Source organism: Furipterus horrens, unplaced genomic scaffold (assembly GCF_987537825.1).
Source record: "Furipterus horrens unplaced genomic scaffold, mFurHor1.1.pri manual_scaffold_3, whole genome shotgun sequence".
Classification (NCBI taxonomy): domain Eukaryota; kingdom Metazoa; phylum Chordata; class Mammalia; order Chiroptera; family Furipteridae; genus Furipterus; species Furipterus horrens.
Window position 1 is genome coordinate 179,235,601 of NW_028327173.1, and position 17,577 is coordinate 179,253,177.

At 43.6% G+C, this 17,577-nt stretch overlaps 1 protein-coding gene across 1 annotated transcript in view; it reads right to left on the minus strand.

Annotated features, from left to right (window-relative positions):
• Positions 1 to 17,577, minus strand: part of RTN1 (reticulon 1) — a 174,186-nt gene that overhangs the window by 67,586 nt on the left and 89,023 nt on the right. The window contains exon 3 of the mRNA XM_090270945.1: positions 9,602 to 10,351. Within this exon, the coding sequence (XP_090127071.1) occupies positions 9,602 to 10,351 (750 nt within the window). The remainder of the gene's footprint in view (positions 1 to 9,601; positions 10,352 to 17,577) is intronic.

Genomic DNA, 17,577 nt, shown 5'->3' on the forward strand with positions numbered 1-17,577 from the left:
TAAATTTGCAGCTAACTGACCATGCTAACACTTGGATTAGCCGTGTATATTGTATACAATTATAAAATTATTTATATATTTAGGATATTAAATCTTAAATCTCCAAGTTCTAAAGCCACATAGAAAAACATTTAGCTTTGCTTGCAAACAAGTCAACTATCTGGAAATCAGTCTAGTTGGAAAGGGACACTAGATGAGAGTCAGGAGATCTTATTTCAAACACTGGTTCTTCTACCCCCACAGCATCACCTAGAACAACTAACTACCTCAACCTCTGACTTCAGTGTAAAATAAAGGTGCTGATCCAAATACTCCAGTTAATACAAAACTGTGGTTCAAAATTTCTGCAGAGCATATCTTATGTTTTGGTAAAGGCTTACAATTAATGGTCTAGCTTAAAATTAATTCTGGTAAAACTAAGTTACCCATTTAGGAATATTTTTTGAACCTCTGTTTTTGTGGTTATTTCAAGGAAAAGAGGAATGGTGATTTAAGTGACTGATCGCCACATAAGTGATCCAGCCATGTGGACATTGTAAAATCATTCAAGATATATTTTCTTGCATCATAGCCCAGATCTGTAAATTTTAAATTGTGGTGGTTTGAGGTGAGGTTACAAAGCAGAAAGGCTGGACATTTTCATCACAACCACTGGATGGCAACAGACATTAACAGTGAGCAGAAATAATCAATAAGAAAAGCCAGTCTTCTGCTTTACTTGATTTTCTCTCCCATTTTAGATGCAGAATCAAACAAATCTCCTAGAGATCTTAGAAGGAAGTAAACAATAATGAGTTTGGAAGTAAACAATTAGTGTTGGAACACATTTTCTGTTTTCATAAGTGCTTTGTGTGTGGATACATCCCCCAAGCTTTCAGCTCAGCCAAGAGTTGTAAGAAAATGTGGTACTTGCCAGAAAAGACGAGTTAAGACAGAATGCTTAATTTACCAGAATACACAGCTTTGCACTGAATAATTTATTAATGGCAGTGAAAATTTTGAGCTTGTGTAATAAGATTAAGCTTGCTACTCCCCATTTGTGACTGAAAGCATACAGCTCAACTCCACTCTTAGGCCTTCCTTTCCCATGAATTTTCCAAGCTATGGGCAGAGACCATCTGGAGGATCCTCCTGACCCAGGAGGTCCCAAGTTACTGGGAGCATGAGGGGTTAGTTATCTGTGTTCCCACCATGTCCTTTTGGGGTCTTTGTTCTGGAGCTTTGAGAGATGGGGAGATAGTAGGAACATCCCCCAGAGTGAGGTTTTGAGACCAAGGTTATGCTCACATTATCTCACCTCCACTTCTCCCAAGAGGAGGTGGAAGTCCAGAGTTCACAGTATAAATTTCATTCTAAACCCCACACATGGACCATTTTAGCTAACACCTAGGTGCAAACAGAAATCCAACTTTCCAGATTCTGGCACAGGCTCTGGGAGAAGTTGGGGAAACGATGACTCTGGGGGCTTTGACAGATCAGCCTTGAAACAGTTCCTAGAACAAGAATTCTCAAATTCTGATGTATGAGGATTCCTTTGGAGCTACTTCATGAAGCAGATTCTTGAACCCCTCCCTAGGAGATCCTGGGGTGAGCCTAGGAATCTGTATTTTAACAAATGACTTCTGATGTGAATATTTCACCAACCACCTTGGAGGAACACTGTCTATGAAAACCAAACAGTTCCACTGAGCCCCTAATCCACTCTCCTTTTCACCTGCCCCCAATTTTCACAAGAAGAGAGATAAGTCCTGGCAGAAGAGGACCATCTTCTCAGGCCTAGGTCTTTTAAAACCCAGAAGAACCATTACGGAGATGGTAGTGACTAAAGAAGCACTGAGTGATCGCAGATCAAGACCATGGTCAATTGTAGCAGTGAGCAGAAGTAACCAGACCTAGTAGTGTGCTTGTTCCCATTTCAGATCCTAATTTGAGTATTTGCCTTACAACTACCTTTTCTCTGACTTGAACCTCTGCTCTCTGACATGCTGCTGTCTCTCCTTTGCCTGTGAGTATAATTTTGATTCCTATTTGGGGCTGTATTTGCACTTTCTGAAGCTTTTGTGAGTTACTATGCCTAGTCAAACTTGTAGCTGACTATTTAAATAACCAACCTGCTTGTCCATAATCCCCGCCTACTTTACTACACATCCTATTTAACCTTCCCAGGTACCATATTTGACCCTCATTCCAGCTCCAGTCACAGCCATCCAAACATCTCTGCCACCTAAACACACTGATGATTCTTATACCCTCAGATGTTTGGCCATGGAAATATACTAGATATAGAGCTCAAACTGTGAAAGAATATTCCAGTGCCATTATAACCCAAATGGATGATTTTCCAACAGCAGACATGAAAAATGGGTCCAATGACTAATTAAAACAGCATCGAAATTTGGGGTATTTTTCCCATTGTAAATATTTTTGCATATATTTATAAGCATGATGGTGATAAAAACTGAAATATAATTTGAGAGATATTGGCATAAAGTCACCCCCACAACTGACCCAATTCAGCAGTAAGTCCTACTGAGTCAATCTGCAAAGAATATATTGAATCCATCCAGTCCTCTCCAGCTCCATTGCTACCACCCTCTCCCAGTCTCTAGCATCTCATGCCTGCACTGTGGCAATAGCTTCCTAGCAGCTATTCCTGCTTCCTCGTGTGTCCACCTCCAGTCTTCCCTCCCTACAGCCAATGTGATCTTTAGAAACACAGGGCAGGTCCTGTTACTTCCTACTTTACAAATCTTCTTGCAATGTCTGAGATAAAGATCAAACTCTGCACCCTGGCCTGGGCATGAAAAGGCACTGTCAACCTTCCAACCCCAGTTCTCACCACTCTCCCATTTGTCTACCATATTCTAGCTACACAGAACATTTTTTTCAGTTCCTAAAATGACCCAAGAACTTCTCTGCCTCTGAGCTTTGCATTTTCTATTGCTCAGAACTTTTTAAAATCATCCCTTGCCATAGTTGACTCCTCGGTTTCCTGCTTCTCTGACCTTCTTTTCGGTCACCCCCCTCCAGGTACTCTCTCACACATCACTGTCTATTTCCTTTTTAGTTTAACCTCTCTCCCACCCACAGTGCAAGCCCAGTGAGAGGCGGACCATACCTGCCACGGTCACCGCTATATTGCTAGTGTCAGGCACACAGTAGGCCATATTGGTTGAATCAAAAGAAGGGTGAATGAATGAATTGGTACGGTCTTGCTTTGGTAGTACTGGCCTAACAGTGGGTACATGTCATTCTGTATTACGGGAGTGTTTTATGGGGTTGCAAAGACAGAATCCAGAGGCTTAGAGACCATGTCTATGTGTATCCTATCTAGACTACAGAGAAAGTGAGGATCACCTTTAAAAGGGGTGGAGAGTCCCCTGGAGTCAGTGTTGGCCCTGAGAACTATGTGGATCTTATCCTCCAAGTCCCATGATTGCGTCAGTAAGTGAAGATGATTATTAAAGGGGCCGGACAGAAAATCATCATCACTATTGAAATAGGGTTATTATTCTTTAGAAGCATCAAAACGTTTAGCATTTGTGAATTCTAACTCTATAGGCAAGTTCAAGGTGGACTTGAATCCATCTTAGGAGCTAATCTATGCTCCACTCTGTGCTCAAGCAAAATTTATTAAGAAGGCAGGGTGTACTGTGTCCCAAAGTATTTGCTTCAAAATATTAGAGGGACTATAACCATTTTGGATTCATATACACACCCTAGAGGTTAACGTCAACATGCATGTCCCTAGAAATAATAAATTCTGGGACCACCAAGATTTGGAGCAACCCTACCCAAGGCTGAGAAGGAAACATCCCAAGTGTCCTGAAGCCACCATTTCAATAACATAGATCAATATGCAGTGTGGGAAATGCTAGTCTTGTGATTGTTTAGAGGACAAAAGAATGAGGTGAGCTGGCTACCGGCAGCCTCATTCCAGGATGTCTATACCAGAGGAGCACCTCCTGTCAAAGCAGCTTAATTGCTTTGAAGAATCTAAGGCGGAAGGCTCACTGTCCTCACCTGAGTATTTTTATACACAGCATACCTCCTCACAGAGGCCAGACCTGATCGGGCAGTCACCGGCCCTTCTTGCTGAGAGCTGGCACAAGGGCGGGAGCAGGGAGGGTGGACAGCGATAACAGAAGGGGCCCAAGTCCCCAAGCTGATTCTGACTCTGCATCATGAAAGACGGAAACTTGTCAAGAATCTTTAGCAGCCTGATTTATCAATTCAGTCCCATGGGAGCAAATAAATAGGGGATTAGACTATCGTGATGTTTTTAGAATTACAAGAAGAAAAGTACATGGGTCACGCTTATTTTGCTTCTCTCCCAAATATTTTAGGACAGAAGCAATATCTGGCATAATAATGAAAAGTTGTAATAAACATCATGAAGGTTAGGTCTGTTTGAGAAGACCTCCGTCTGGAAGCCTTTCCGCAGATCGCACCCCCAAGGAGGAGACAAGCCTTTCCCTGCCACAGGGGGCTGAGCGTGCCCAGGCTGCTGCAGCCGGTGTTGAGAGAGAGGTGCAGAGGCCTGTCCCAGGGCCCAGGAAGGGGTGGGAACGGCTGAGTGCCCTCTCAGCCTCTCTCATTAAACACTGCCGTATGCCTAGGGCAGGCTCACCACACTTACTTTTTACTGCAGGTCTGGGCTGTTTAGCTCGTCTGCTTATAACCAAAATTCTATTCACTGTGCTTATTAATGGTGCAGGTTTCTACTTGGGCCTCTTCTAATCCTGTCGTTCTGGGGCTGGGGCCGAGCAGGAACCTGCATTTCTAATCAGCACCCCTGGAGATTCTGAGGAATCTGGTCCCCAGGTCCCACTTTGAGAACCAGTGGCTTAAACCACTATTTCTCCAACTAGGGTCACTGGGTGCATTCTTGAGAATTCTACAAAGGGAATTTTTACATTTGGTACCTTTATTTTGATAATAATTTTTCAAATGTTAAGAACATTCCATATCATTTGGACAATAATTTTATAACCAAACATGTCAGACTTCCACTGAGGTGTTTACAATCAGGTTGTACTTTTAACTTCATCTCAGGCTGATGAGTCTTTAACTCAGATCCAGACTGAATTTGGATGTTCGCACCCAAGTGAGGCCTGAATGATATCTTTTCAGGACAGGAAGAGAAGAGAAGAAAAGGAGAAAATTTTGACAAAGAACATCAACATATTGAATTTAGGGGGCCTCTGGGATATCCAATCAGCACTAGGAAAATGGGGGTGGAGCTCAGAAGAGAAGACTTCTCCCAAACCAGCCACCTGGGAGGTGCTATACCCAGGATAGGGGCTGAAAAACCTATGTGGGTGAGAGCAAGTAAACGAGGGGCTGGAGGGAGGTAGCGAGAGACTGGAAAAGAGGTCTCACAATAAGGAGAAAACCAGAAAAAAAAAAAAAAAAAAGAATCCTCGGAGAGATCAGGGAGGAAAAAGTTCTGAGCAGAGAACAATGTCCATGTGAATGGCTACTGTCTCTGATTTTACCATTAAATGAAAGAAGTTACAAACAGTCTGTTCAACATGGTAACATTTGGGCAATAAAAAAATTGTATATGCCTGAATGTTTCAAAAATATCTGAAAGGAACAACAACAGCAAAACAAAAGTCTGGGGTTATCTCTGAGAGTTAGGACAGGAGGAGGGGGCAGTAGGGGAACCTTACCTTGTAATTTTGCACTATTTTGCACAATCGAAATGTATTATTATGAACATATTACTTTCTCACTAATGTTTTAAGAACTGGTCAGTGGTATGACATTAAATTATCGGAGAGGACAAGAAAGATGAATCTCAAAAGAGGCCATTTTGGAGGCAAGAAGGTTGTCGTTGGTGACCTGTGTCAGAACGGTGTCAGGTTGAAATGTGAGAGCTGACCGCCATGACCTTAATTGCAACATCTTGCGCTTTAATGTGCAAACAGAAATTGCTGGGAGATCTTCGTTAAAATGCAGATTCTGATCCAGTACGTCTGGGTGGAGTCTGAGATTTTTAACTGGCTCCCACATGATACCCACGTGACTGGTCCAAGCACCATACTTTGGAGTTGTAAGGTAGTCAGAATACTGGAAATGGAAGGGAGTGCGAAGACACCACTGTTACCCCAAAAGCATTCCCTAGAAGATGAATCCTGCAGCAAGGTCCAATAAGGAAGATACGCAGATACACGGGTTTGGTAAACACCACACACCCATCCTGATGGTAATACACCCGGTGTTAGCGTCTTATTGAGAAATTTTTGCTGGCTTTTCACTCACATGTTCCTAATAGTCAGGGCTAATCTTGTAGCAATGAAAACTTAACTCTGCCGTCAGTCTGATGTTCATATAGGCCACCTGGAAGGTGTGGGGGAACAGAATCACAGGGTATCAGGAGCTCGGGAAACTGGAACATGATGAATTGCATTTTGTCTCCAGTCCATCAGCAGCAGTAAGCCTGCTGCTCCTTGATGGTATACGATATGATACCATCAGATATTTGCCAGGCCTGCTTCTAAAGATTTCTGGACCTTTTTGAAACTTAGCCCAGCATCAACTGCATGGCTCGCCAGCCACAGGGATGAACAGACTTGTGAACACCTGAACCTGAATGCATCCATACTGCTAATGGCTTCATTGAACAAGAGCAGGAAACCACAGAAGGTAACTCGAGCTCACTGCTGAAAGGAGTCCTGCCTGACATGAGCATAATCCTTCTGTCCATGGACAATGATTAAGGACAGCCTGGAGGATGCTGGGCAGCACTGATCCTCACCTGCTGAGAAGGAGCAGGTGAGACCAGAAGGAACCTCAGAGCTCAAATAGCACGCTGGCGGCGCTGAGTCATCCGCCCAGGACCTCCAGTGCTTGGCTGCCCCAAATGGCCTTTTAAACTCTCTTCACAGGTAACACACTGAGCAGTAAGTTTCAGTGGGAGTCTGGGTTTCAAATGACACCTCAGTGCAGAAGAGAGCAGTGGTTACTCACCCTGGCATGACTTAATCATTTGAAAAGACTGCCACTCTGTCCTCTCTAACATCTAAACTTGGCAGCAGAGGGTTCAAGGCATATGGGCAACTTGCATGGGATTAGAATAATACCAGATTTGTCCATAAAAGGTGCTCCGAAGCCTTATATTCACAGCTGAGGTTTTCCATCGCTTTAGTTCTTCATTGGGCGTCTGGTCACTCCGTCAGTCCCAGCTGTCATGCCTGTTTCTCAAATTTACTAGGGAGGGAAATGCCTCTGTACAATTCCATTTTCTCCTTATTAGCCTCGAGATTTATTTATTTTTGAGGATAAGTATATTTGAACAGCACTGTGCATGTGGTGGCTATTTTAGGGACACTAGTTAGGGGGTAAAATGAAAACGCATGCCTATTACAGTACAGTGACATGAACTCAAGCTGGACTGCCTCAGGACAGCAGGCGACAGCAGTCTGTTCATGCTAGTGCTGTTTTGCAAGGCTCCCTGTAGGCTCCAGGGTCCTTTCCCATCACAGAATGGTGGTAAAAGAATCCAAATTGTTTTTTATTATTACTATCATTATTTAAAATTTATTTTTTAATCCTCATCCAAGGACACTTTTTTTCATTGCTTTTTAGAGAAAAAGAGGAAGGGAGAGAGCGAAACATCAATGTGAGAGAGAAACATCGATTGGATGCTTCCCATATGTGCCTGGACTAGGGATTGAACCTGCAACCTAGGCATGAGCTCTGACCAGGGATCAAACCCTTTTGGTTACGGAATGATGCTCCAACCAAATGAGCCACACCAGCCAAGGCCCAAATTGGTTTTAACAGCCACCTAACAAATACACATCCCCTCTGTTAAATTTGTCATCAAATATCCTCCCTATCCATACTAAATATACTTTAGCCTCACAGGGAAAAGTTACTTGGGAAATCAGGAGTCAATTATGGGCCCCCACACAATGCCATGTGACTAAGCCACCAGCAACCATGCAATAGGGTGATTTTTCTTAATCAATTAATTAATTAATTTAGAGAGAGAAGGGGAGGAGAAAGAGAGAAAAAGAGGAAGCACAAACTGAACTAACAGGAAAACAGGGTCAGATTCAAAGATGGAGAGCAGAATGACAGCTAGTGGGTTGAGTGAGGTTAGGGGGTGGAGGGATAGAGCAAAAAGGAAAAAGGACTCATGGACCTGGACAACAGTGTGGTGGTTGCTGGGGGGAGGGGGAGTATAAGGAGGCTAAATGGTAATGTAACAAACTACAATAAAGATTGAGAAAGAGAGAGAGAGAAAGAAACATTGGTTGATTTTTGTATGTGCCCTGACTGGATATGGAACCCGCAACCTTGGCACATCGGGATGATACTCTAACCAACTGAGCTACCCGGCCAGGGCCTACAGTGATTGTTTTGTTGCATTCCTCTAGGTTTGTTTTATTATATTTTTCTAGGTTTCACCATTCCAATGTCTTAATTTTAAAGAATTTAGAAGCCTGTTTCCGATCTATAACAAGAAAGATTTTGCCCTCTATTTTTACATGAGCTAATCATGAAGCACTTTCATTGCTACTGACATACTGAGGTTAGTGTATACACAGGAAGGAAGGCGCGACCTCGAAATCATTTATCCCCAAAGGGCAAAATATGTCTAAAGAAACAAAAAGCAGGGGAGATGCATAGAAGGGGATCTTGAAAAAAGTTATGCTTTAGGGTTTGTTTTTAAGTTCTACCTGGGTGTTCTCCACTCGAGCTGGGGAGAGGTTCTCCACCTTCACTCAGTGTACCCTGTTAACTAGACTGTCTAGGGCCTAATTTATTGACCTGACTCTTTGATTCCTTTCCTAAATTCTCTAATACAATCAGATGTGATAGATTATTTGGGGAGGAGAATGCACTCTACATGCAATGTCTGGAAGATAAAAGAATAACTTCTAATTTTCCTGCATTTGAAGGTTTCCAGATTTCTCAGGGGAAAATATAATGGCCAAATTAAAATCATTCTAATTTATAAGTGACTTTAAAAATCATTTAGTGACCTTAGATCTTGCTTAGGGACAACAGAGACTCTGGATCCAACTTTGGTCCCTGTCTTTGCTGACTATTGGGAACACAAATATGTTATCAAGGTCTAAATACCTTGTTCCTTGGGTAAGAAAAAGGATGGTGCTAGAGACCCACTGGGCCCATTTAAGAAACAAGTTTGGCCAGCAAAATGGATGTGCTCATGGGAGGTTCCAGTCACTGCTCATCATTGAGGGTGTGGGAAACTCGAAACAAACCTGAGATAAAACAACAACAACAACAACAAAAACTATCCTTTCCCAAGAGGGGAAACTCAGCCCTGGAGTGAGAGAGCGAGCAGGCACACTGGCTCTGTTCAAGAGACCACGGAGGATTCTCCCCACTGACGATGCTTGGGTTCTGCCAGCCCAGCGCCACTGCTCAGCGCGTGGTTCTACCACAGGAATCTCAATTCTCTCCACTCCACCCTAACCCCCTTGGACTTGTTCTCTGCTCAACTGTTTGACCCTGTAGGACATGACAACAGGGCTGAGCCTGAAGCAGCCCCGTGCTGAATAGCCCCGAACACGCAGAGAAAGCAGATAAGCTGCTTCAATTAGGAAAGCAGTCACGTTACCTTTTTGTTTATTGAGGAACAGCAGAGGGGGCGCCGTGTCAGGAACTTGTGGTCCAGGGCTCTTTGTGGCAATGGGACTTTCCTGGGAACTCGCTGCTTCTGCAGGTTTCTGCTGCACTGGGGACTCCTCAGGCTCTGGGTTTCTGTCTCCAGAGGGCGGCTCCCGGCCAGTTTGGGGGACAGACGAGGAGAACTTAAGGAAGGGGCCTGGCTCATCCAGGCCCGGCCGGCTGGGCGCGCGCTCCTCGACCCGGGCACCCGGCTCCTCTCGGATAGCGTCCAGGGCGCCCGACTTCATCCGGGGCGAGTCCTGCTCCCGCTTGGGGCTCTCCTCCGAGGCCGAGGACGCATCACACGACTCAATGATGAGCTCGCTGTCCAGCTCGGCCTCGCGCTCCTCCCTCAGGATGCTGTATTGGATAGATGGTGAGGCCGGCGAAGGTGGCGGGCCGCCCACATGGCCGAAGGTCACGTAGCCAGAGGTCAGTGCATCCTCAGCGGCCAGTGGGTCCTCAGACACCAGCTCGATTTCCGAGTCCCCGGACTCTGCACTGCTGGCTTCGTGGTCCACGGGGCTGGGGATGGTGGGCAGCCCAGACCGGGCCTTGGCCTCAGGCCTGTCAGCCACCTGGCCTGCGGGCCGTGGGCTCTCTGCTGTTTCATATGATAACCCCTTCGCTTCTTTAATGGCGGTGATCAGCTCGTCCTCCGAGATGCTGCCTTTCCCATGGGGTTCTGCAGCAGATGGTTCTGTCGTCCCGCAGAGCGAAGGAGAGCGGGAGAGGCGCACACACGGACAGATGGATAAAGAAGAAATAAAACAAAGTCCCATTAGGGAAGATGTTTTCTTGTTGCTTGAGAAACACATACATACGATTAGCACAAAAACAGTCTGTTTCCAGAGCTATGCTGGAAAGACAGGCTACCTGAACTACAAGACTAATTACTGTTATGTCCCAATTAATGTGTTTTACATACCTATGTCACTATAGCCATTTGAAAAATGACCCAGCAATTTCTTAGCAACAGTGGCACCTCGGTTGGTTGGTTTGTTTGAATGTGGCCCAGACTCTAGAAGTCGTTGTTTTTAATTTCTGATTTATTCTTCCAGGGAAGTGTTCCAATATCACAGATTTCATCAGACAATCTGATGGATATAACTTTCGTATTTGGCCCGGCAATATCAACAAACCTGAAAATCACCCACTATTACTTATCCATTGCTGCTTGTGTTCCCTCCTTTAATAAGACAAAGAAAGTTGATTTCTGAGCTTTACATTTCCCATTAGAAATGATAATTTTACTCTTTCTTTAGCAAAAAGTATAACTTTTTAGGTGGAGCCATATAAAAGAGTTTTGCCCATTTCACCAAGCCGGCTGTGCAGATCACCACAGTGCACAATCCCACCCGGCTTCTAATAGTGGAGCCCACCACTCCCCTTTGCCCTCTCTTCAATTCCTCTTGAGAAGAACAAAACCTAAGAGTCACCCCCAGTCCCCTTCATGAATGCCTGCCTTCTGCCTGATGATCCAAAACCCTCACTGGCAATCTTGCTGATATTTCTGTCCCTTAGAAGAGACTACCTGGGATCACCATGACAATAGTTTTCAGGAACTTGGTGTTCCCTTGCCATACAGCAGTGCCTTACTTCAGAATATCCTAGATAGTGGTCTCTGGCCTTCCGTGAGCCAGTACTTGGGAATGATGGCTAAGGGGTAATGCATATTTTTTTTGGCAGGGAGTAGGGGGCAGTAACGAAAGTACTCAAATTTATTATGGTGATAGATACCTAATTCTGTGAATATACTAAAAACCATTAAAATGTAAGTGGATGAATTGTATGTGGATTATATCTCAATAAAGCTACCTGACCTGTATTAGATTGTAGTATGAGTGAGAACTTTATTTATGTTAAGCAACTGAGACCCGAGGACTTATCTGAATCTGAATGAATGGAACCCCCTCAATCCAGATTCTATCCCACTTGCCTAAATTCACTGATAACTCCCAGATCACTTTGAGTTCCTACCCAGTAAGAGGATATGGTAATCACTGAGGGGAGGAGTTATGACAAGCCATAGGGATAGAAAAGAGAGGGCAACTCAAGAGACACTGAAGAGAGAAAAACCATAGTTTAGGATCTAACTAATGTGGTGGGTGAGAAAAAATGGGGTATCAGAGGTCACTCAGAAATGGTGAACCTGGGTGAGTAAAATGAACAGGAATTCCACACCCAGAAACATGGATATCAGAAGAGTGAGCTGTATTGATGGCACAGGGGAAGAAAATTCTTATCTTGGATATCTTCCCTTCCTGTGGCTCATATTCTTTCAGTTTCTCATGTTGGAAGCTTCTGTCTGACCATCTAAACGGCTAGGCCTGACCACACTCCTACTTTTACAACACTCCACAAAGCAGGCAGGCAGGCAGGCAGGCAGGGCCTTGGGCTCAGAGGCCTACAGGTGGCCCTGCTGGGCAGCCCACTCTGTGTGTTAGCTAGCCTGGTGAAGCAGGTTGGTGCCCACTCATCCTGCACAACCAGGAGCCCCTGGGTGATCTGTATTCGTTTGTGTTATGAGTTGATTAATGTCTGTCTCTTCCCCCTCCCCCAGTCTCCCTGCCCCAAGATGGAAAGCACCATGAGGGCAAAGGGCAGCCAAAGGCTTTTTGTTCACAATCATATCCCCAGCATTCAGTGCAGCGCCTGGCACACAGAAAGTACTGATAAATAGAACTCATTGAGAACTAGCTCAAATCTTCAGAACCAATCCTTAATTAGGTAAAAGGCTCAAAACTGCCCTCAGAAATTGTGACTTGTAGAAGTCAGTCTGGATGGGGCCCACACATCTGCATTTTGTAATCACTTTACTCCAAGGGTAATTCTAAGAGTCACCTCCAGTTAGGGTTGGCAGATTTAGTAAATAAGAATACAGGACAGCCAGGTAAGTTTGAATATCAGTTAAACAATGAATGTTTTATAAGTGTATCCCATAAAATTTGAGCATTTTATCTGGCAACCCTACCTACCTCCAGTTGAAAACCACTGTTAAAGCATTTGGAAAAGAAGCCACAATGATCTTGCTTTATTTACTCAAGAGTAAGGATGCTCTCAGACAGCTGTGGGGTGTGGGAGGAAGAGGCCTGATGGGTTTCATCTTGGGCAAGTGAATGTATTACCTTAAAAAAGAATCCATCCTTATTATGAGTCAAAAGGAACCCAATAGATATTGTAGACAATGCCCTCCATTCGTAATGGGAACTAAAAGTTTGACAAAGTACTTGGAGGGATCTGGGAAAAATTTAGAACAAAACAGAAGCTTTCCTACTCTTGTTTAGAACCTATGGGCATCTAGCTAAGATAGTGGTTATTATGTGTCAAGATTGACACTGCAAAGCTGGAAACAATCAATGAAAACAATAAAATAGAATCTAGAACCTGAGGAGGTTAGAACCACCCTACAGGGAAAGATGTGTTTGCTGTTATTAGTAAGGATGATGTAATTAAGAAGGATAAAAGGAAAAGTGAACACGGGGGCCAGTTTACCAAGTTGCAGTTGCAGTTGCCAGTGTCCAACTGTGAATGGCACTGCCATTCAGGTCTCCCCTGTGCTCCTCACTCATTCTCCACTCATCTTTCAGAGGGATCATCTGAAAACACAAATCTGATCCTGCCGCTCCTTCCTTCCTTCTCCCCACTCCAGCTACATTGACCTTCCAGCTGCAACCTGAACACACAGGACACTCCCAGCTCCAGGCCTCTTCATGGGCTGTCCTTCCTCGGCTCTCTACTTGGCTTTCTCCCCACCCCATTCAGGTCTCTGCTCAAAGCCATCAGCAGAGGAAAGCCTTTCTTCATCACCTCCCCATCATTCTCTTACGCTCTATCTCATTTTGTTTTTCTTCATAACCATTAGAACTACCTGGTATTATATTACATATTTATTTATTTGTGTGTTAAGTCTTCCCAACTAGAATGCAAGCTCCGTGTAGGCAGCGATCTTGTGATTCCCCACTGTAACCCCAGTGGTGATGGCGCAGCGGGTGGAGTGGAATGGTCAGTGTGTATTTACTGAATGAATGACGGCACTTCCCAGCTTAAACCCTCCAATGATTTCCCATTGCATTTGGAACAAAATCCAAATTCCTTATCCTAGCATATGAAACCCTGAATAATCTGGGCCCTCCCTACCCCTCCAACTCGGTTCTATTCCATATTTCTCCCTTGCTCCTGTGTACCATCTTCCAATTCCCAAATAATTCAGCGCTGGGGCCTGTGCATTTGCTATCCTCTGTACCTGGGCTCCTCTCTTTGAATTGTGGGGTCCTTCTCATTAAGATCTGAGATGACATGTCACATCCTCAAGAGAGGCCACCCCTGATCCCCTCACATCCAACTCTCTGTCCCTCTTTATAGCACTCACACTTTATGAAATGACACTACTTATTTGTGTGTTTCTTTTTCTTGTCTCCTCTCACTAGCAGGTCAACTCCATGAGGGTAGGGACTTTATAAATCTTGTACTGCAATGTCTCTGGTGCCTCACACATGTCTGACATAGAGAAATCACTTGATAAGTTTTTGAATAAAAGAATGAATTTTGAAAATGAGTAGGAGAATCACAGACTTCATCAATGCAAGAAAATAACAACAGTATTTTTCAAAGAGTTAAAAGTAAAACTGATTTACAGTATTCCCTCAGTTATCATGAGCATTACATTCTAGACCCCTCCGCGACACGTGAAAACCCATGAAGTAGGAACCTAACATTTATTTTAGTATTTATATATATTTTTAGGCTTTATAAACCCTTCCCACACACTTTTAAACCATTCCCAGTCCCTTAATAACCTTTCCCACTCCCTTATTAACCTTTTCCACACTTTTATAAACACTACTTATGTTCTTAAACATATTCTACACTCTTAAACCTACGTAACTTTAACAACATATGTATACAGTACCACAAAATCCCGTGATATAGCGAGAAATCTGCGATAAATAAATATAATATTTTTTTAAATCCCGCAATACAGTGAGGACGTGATAAGTGAACCGTGATATAGAGAGGGGCTAGTGTACTTTTTATTGCTTTTTTCTTTTTAAGGGAAACTGGGTGGTTTAATAATGACCTCTCAATCATTAGCCTTTCTGAGGCTCACACCTCAAAGGACATCCATGACTGCCGTAACTTGTTCTAGGTGCTTATGTCAGAAAAAACATGGTGCCGATGAGTCAATGGTCTAGTGCATCAGGACAATTATCATTCATCTAAAATGCTTCACCTGTACTCTTGACTGATCTTTGCTGAGAAGAAATTTTCAATATTTGAGATGTAAGAATCTTTGCCTCTATACCTCACAGTATATTATTTAATAAGATAAAAATAGTTAAGTATGTTAGAGGAAGTTACAAAATGAAATAACCTATTAGAACTGAAGAAACTATATTAGACTCCTTGCTTAGGCTTCAGGGTCTGTGGCTAAAACTGTTCTAAACTAGAATTTCTCCTGATTCATAATTTACATCATTAGAAGTATGCCCCAGTATTGATGATTTCCTTATTTACTAAACAATGATAAACAGAACTCTTTTTGTTTAGAATATTTTCCTTTCCCTCAGTTCGTATGTAGGATTTTATGTAATTCTTGGTGCTTGTCTTATCTGTTGGCACTGGAAATGGTAATGACCCAAGACCCACCAGCTGTAATAAATCCCAAATCTTTCAGTGTCTGTGGGCAGACTGTCACATGATACCAGGGACACACAAGTTGGGAGAAGGTGTTATGTTAAACTTTGTAATAAAAAGAGGAAGGAGAAAGGCCTCAGTGACTAGCTAATTCCTTCTGTCTCTTCTGATAACTTTATTCTTACCTTTTTTTTTACAGCTCAGGTATGAGAATATGGAGGATGGGTGGAGCGAGCAGCTGAACATGGGAAAGCACTGTGTAACCGGACAAGGGACTTACTCTTTCTTGAATAACCTTGCTTAGAATGTTTATTTGGTGCAACTGCAGAGAAAACCATTGCCCTAACCCCATGCCGTCAAGTGGAAAACTCAAGATCATAAAACTCTAAGGTTATATGAGCCAGGTCTGCCTTGGTTTTCTCTTGAAGTTGCTCTAGAACCCCAGTGAGTCATGGCTATTTAAAAAATGGAAATTCTCTAATACTAATCAGTGAATCCTGTATCAAGTCTTTCTCATCAACACATGCCATGCCAGTGGGCTTATAGAGGCTGATGTATTTCACTCTTCCTAAAGGCTGGCTAAAGTTATTCTGGACCGACTACTGCACAACCCTGGAGCTCTGTAAAACACAGCTGATCATGCAGCAGACATTTCCACAGTGTCATGGAATAACAGAAGGGTTGTACGATGCATTGCCAGAAAGAGTACAAGGAGGCTCTGAGACTCAGTTACGTCCCTGTCTCACGTCGTAGACTGGGGCAAGTCACATCTAATTCACTTGAGGCCTCAGCTTCCTTATTTGTCATTACAACCAAATCTCGATTCACGTTTTATGAGTTCACTGTACCCTCACACGTTCTGTCCTTGTACCTTCTCAGATCAGAAGGCCTTCACCTGTGTTATTTCTTCCTGCTTCTTTAAGAGTCCCTTCAGGTCTCAGTTCACCTGGGGAGCTGTTGGACTTTGATGATCCTCAGCACTGTAGGCTTCCCTCTCTCAGAAAACAAATCACACCAGTGTTTGACTATTTTCTTGGTCAATTGCCCACTACAGGGCAGGGACTGATTTGTGTTTGTTTTGTAAAAATCTGTCATTACCAGTATTTAGTAGATTGACCAAAATAACATATGTGGGATGTGTTCATTGAGTAAGTGAATAAACTTGAAAATCAGGGACTTGGAGCAGTCAATCTTTGAGACCCCTGGAGCTTTACAGTTGAATGAGTCTGAGGTAAGGTTGGGGAAGGGGAGGAACTGATACTAAATCTTTAGGGAAACAGGACAGGAGGTACTTCCGTTAAGTCCACTCTGTTCTAACACAGACTTGCTGCAGCATCAGGATTTAGAGCAATCATCCCTAATCCTGCAGTTTGAGATCTGTTTTAAGAATTCAATAAAAGCTCATTCACCCAAAGATGCTGAAAATCACTTTCTATGAATCAGAAAGGTTTGTAAACCACTTGTGGGTAGGATCAGAATGTCAGCCACTGCAGGCTGGGGAAGATTCGAGGCCCTCAAACCATCCTCTTCATCCTGATGCCCCATTTGCACACAGGATGGAGATACGTACATACAGGATGAAGATGAACACGGGATGGGAGATGGGAGATGCACACAGGATGAAGATGCACACAGAATGGAGATGCACGTGAGATGGAGATGCACATGGGATGGGAGGTGCACATGGGAAGGAGATGCACACAGGACGGAGATGTACACAGGATGGAGATGTACACAGGATGGAGGTGCACATGGGATGGGAGATTAACATGGAATGGAGATGTGCACAAGATGGGAGACGCATACAGGACAAAAATGCACACAGGACAAAGGTGGGGTGGGGAAGCTCCTTCCACCACTTGCCTTTCGCCAGGTAGAGAAGTTCCCCTTTGTATTTGAGAGGATATATCCCATGTGGTTTAACATCCTGCCTTGAGACATAGTAGTAGAATATTCAAGTTGAATAAAATCACAATCTAGTGAATTTTAGATTTTTAAAAATTCAATCCAAATAAATCATTTAGTTTAAAAAATAAAATTGTATGCAGATCTTCAGCACACTAAAAGGTAAAAATGGCAGTGCTGAGGTTAAAGGGCAGGAGCGGGAGAAGTACTGTTAGGTTACCTCTCACTGCACATGCCCCTCCAAAAGTCCCTGAGGCCCACTTCCCCCTTCATTGTACTGACTTGGAGCTGGGGCCAAGAATATAAATGCCCTGACCAAGGTGACCCAGCTGATCTCAGCACAACAGCCCAGGTGCTCCGAGGAGATCTGGAGGAAAGCCACCC